This window comes from Gavialis gangeticus, unplaced genomic scaffold (assembly GCF_001723915.1).
Source record: "Gavialis gangeticus isolate Ggan-Ray unplaced genomic scaffold, GavGan_comp1, whole genome shotgun sequence".
Classification (NCBI taxonomy): domain Eukaryota; kingdom Metazoa; phylum Chordata; order Crocodylia; family Gavialidae; genus Gavialis; species Gavialis gangeticus.
The window spans coordinates 12,577,039-12,580,904 of record NW_017729004.1 but is presented as its reverse complement, the minus strand read 5'-3'; the positions used below and the strand labels follow the sequence as shown (position 1 = coordinate 12,580,904).

General features: G+C 44.6%; 1 protein-coding gene across 1 annotated transcript in view; it reads right to left on the bottom strand.

Annotated features, from left to right (window-relative positions):
- LOC109291079 (sodium channel protein type 5 subunit alpha-like) overlaps positions 1 to 3,866 on the bottom strand; it is an 87,704-nt gene that overhangs the window by 39,598 nt on the left and 44,240 nt on the right. The window contains exons 13-14 of the mRNA XM_019507939.1: positions 2,669 to 2,907; positions 2,168 to 2,356 (exon numbers count right to left, since the gene is read on the bottom strand). Of these exons, the coding sequence (XP_019363484.1) occupies positions 2,168 to 2,356; positions 2,669 to 2,907 (428 nt within the window). The remainder of the gene's footprint in view (positions 1 to 2,167; positions 2,357 to 2,668; positions 2,908 to 3,866) is intronic.

Below are 3,866 nucleotides of genomic sequence, written 5' to 3'. Positions count from 1 at the left end.
CCCCCCCCCCCCCCCGGCCCCATAAATCTTGTTCTCCTATTTATAGTTGTTATACCAGTTCACCATATTTGAAATTTGTACTTCTGGTAACTTTTAGTTTGGAACAACTAAAGGTCTAAAGCACGGGTGAGTGATTATTCAGGCTGGTGGGCCACATAACGAATTCTGATGAGCTGTAGCAGGCTGGGTCAGTGCCCCCCCCACCAAACAACAACTCACAATACTCCCTGTGGGGTTTTGGGCAGGCAGAGAGAAGTTTTTGAAGCAAGGGAGGCCAGGCTCATGGGGCAGTGACAGTTCAGGGCCAGGGCCTGGGATGAGCCAAGCCATGTCCGCGCCCTCTGGAGGTGATGGGGTAGGTGTGTATGGGGGGCGTGTGGAGGTGGGGGGGCTGCCTGGGTGCTAGGTTTTGGGAGCCAGCTGGGGGTGGAAGGAGGGAGGAGAAGGTGGAGGGAGGGGAAGGTGCGGGGAGGGGCAGGTGCAGGTGCAGCAGGGCTTGCTTAGACAGTGTGGTCTGCAGCTGCCCCTACGGCATTTTGCATGGGGCCAAGCCATATCCACTCCCATCTGGGGCAACCTGCATTGCCTCGGCCATTGCACAGCTTCTAGCAGGGCTGCTCCTGGTGTGGCTGCAGCTGGCCAGGTGCTGCTCCCCTCCCCTCCCCTCCCCTCCCCTCCCCAGTGGCAGTTCCTGCTCTTGCTCTTGCTCATGCTGGACTGCTTGAATGAGGGGGAGGAAGCTTCAAACCAGGCAGCTCCTGTGCATGAGGCTCCAGCTCCTTGCTGCCTCCCAACCACTCCACCTGCCTGGCACGATGAGCAGCCCAGGCTAGAGCGGGAACCCCGCATGCTGGGGAAGGAGCCGCTCAACTGAAGCTCCCCCCACCTCCACCTACCTGCCCCTCTGGCCAGGATGTGGGCCTGCAGGCGCAGTCAGGGGCATGGTGCAGGCTGTCTCTGAGCACTGCAGGGGCAGCTGTGGGCCAGATCCAGTCAGTTGAAGGGCTGGATCTGGCCCATGGGCTGCATTTTGCCCACCCCTGCTCTAAAGCCTGTAACTACCTAAATGACTAGCTCTTTTTGCTGTGTTGGAAAGAAACAAAACCCCCTAATTCTGTGAAGAATCTATTACAACCAGAGTACAATGCGTTTAGAAATCGGGAACAGGTGAGTAAAAGTCTTTGAAAACAAGTGTTATAATAGCTCCTCACTCCTGGAGTTTGAAAGGCATGGACTCAAAGTAGTTAAAGTTTCTGCCTCTGGATTGAGAATTGAGGAGTGATCCTTGCTCCAGACTCACAAATGAAGGCTTTCCCAAGTGAACCCAACTGAAAACAGGTGGTTGATCATTTGGGCTGGGGAGACGAGGGGAACTAGACATGATAGTAGCCACATAACTCTCTTGTGTGCCCTTTGCTCTGGAAGTGGAAGGCCTTGGCCATAATAATCTAACGAGCTATCCAAGCTTGTAGGGACCTTTGATTTTTCTCACTCTTGGAGACTAGAGCTCAGAATTTGGGGAAGGCGTGGGGAAATCCTAATTGATCAAAAGCATTTCTACAAAGAGGAGGTGTAAAGGACAAAGCTGCAACAGCACTTGCAGTACAAAGGAGGAAACAAATATAAAGGTGTTCAAACCTTTTTACCAAATCCCTTTAAATTAAAGCATGCTTTCCCCCCAAGGTTGTTCACTTTTGAAATATGAGTTTCTAGTTAAAGTATGAGATATTGTACAAACAGATAAGTCTAACTCCTTCCTAAAATCCAGAGGAGCACAAATATATATATACACATCTTCATGTATGCATAACATTTATTTTAAGAGCTTTCTCCTTCTCTTGCTTTGCTTTTTCTTTCACAGATTTTCTGTCTTTAGTCTCATGCTTTTATTCTAAATTTTAGTTTTCACTACAGTTTTACATTGCCTGTTTCTTTTACCTCTTTTTCTCTATAGACTTTTAATCATCTGCAAGTGAAATACAACTGCTACACAAATTTGAGTAAAACTTACATATCTAAAAGTTGATACTGGAAAAAATATATTTCCCATTCCTAGAACTGAGAGGGTAGAATTCAATTTTCGTTGCACTAAATGTAGTAACATAAATCCTTTCAAATATATTTATGACATTACATTTTATGCAATTAAAGAAGAATGAAACATTACCAGTCTGAAGGAGCGTAAAACGGAAAAAGTTCCTTTCTTTTTGTCTTTGCCTCTTGGTAAAGCCAGTTCAATTAAACTGAGGGTTACAATTAAACTATCAAAAATATTCCAGCGCTGTTGAAAATAATAGTAGGGATCTAGAGAAATGATTTTCAAGATCATTTCTGCAGTAAAAATTCCAGTAAAGATCTGTGACAAAGAAATAGTAAGGTAATCTCAGTATCTCTTCTCTTTCAGCTCCCTTCCCATAAATATAGTAATGTAGTCAGAGTAATCAATGAAGTCTTACCAGCATACCCTACTTGAAACACAACTTTACATAATTCATTGTTTCTTTTGCAATCTAAATGGTATAACTATAAACTAAAAGTATTTGGAAATCTTATAACCTAGAAATGAATAGTTAAAATGGTTATGACTAATCATTGTTTGTATCCTGGGTAGAAATGTCCATAAATTAATCCTCAATACAGAATATCATGAATAGCAGAATTCATTTACCTGATTGCCTATTTTTAGCATGTGGTTAAAGTCTTTTGACATGTTATGATGCTCCAATGCCATGAAGATAGTATTCAGCACAATACAGAGAGTGATAGAGAGGTCAATAAATGGATCCATTATAAAAAGAGACACTCTTTTTTTGATTTGCAACCACAGTGGGCAACAGTCCCAAATAAGATACTTTAAAGCAAACTTGTTCAAGCAGGGAGGACATTTCCGTTGTGATTCTTCAAGTTCTAAATGGCAAAAAGAACAAAGAAATGAAAGCGATAACCAAATAACTGTTACTGACTTGTTTGGCAAAAAACCACATCTTGACTCATTAATGCATAGGAAAAAACAAACCAAAACAAAACAAAATTCTATCACCTCCAAAGTAAGTAGGAAGTCTTCTTGATCCTTTTTCAGTCTCACCACTCAATTTCTACAGAAAGCAGTCCCTCAGCCTGCTGTTCATTTTAAACATGTTCGCAGGATCAGTAACTTTTCCTTAGATGAGGCCTGCTTTGAACCCACTGAAATGAGTTAAATTCAATGAGCTCGAGTTCAGGCCCTTACTTACCTTAGACCTGTTCAACATCCACATTAACTCAACAGTGTTCAAATCCTGCTGTGAAGATGGAATTATTCAATTCTTCGTGGACTTTTCATTACTGTGGTATCTTAATGCTATACAAACACATTTATTTTGACCATAATCATGTAAGGGTAGTAATAGCTCTGTATTTCTCCTCATCCTATATTTTTTTTCCAGAGGATTTTATAGCTGGCCCTAACACAGCACTGCACAGGTCGCCTTTTGGTGGAGCAAGAAAGCTCTAATGGAGCTGGGTCGGAAGATAGGCAGCCGCTTCTGACCTGGCTGCTCCCCCCTCCAGCACACACACTGCTCCCCAACCTTGCACTGCTGATTTGCTGCCAAATCTGAGGCTGTATCCGTTCACCTGGTGGGCTGAATCTGGCCCACAGGCTGTGGGTTATTGACCTCTGCCATGTAAGGCTGCATTTCCCTTGAGCCATGACTATATGTCATACAATAAGTTGGTCATACACTTTTGGAGTCCTGCCTGCCCTCTTGCTCCCTTCGTTTTCCTCCCTCTCTGGGCCACAGCATGGTAGGCGGCTGCCAGGGGCCCCGCCCGGGGGCTGCCGCCCACCATGAGCTCTTCTGAGGCCTCCACCCAGACGGAGCTCA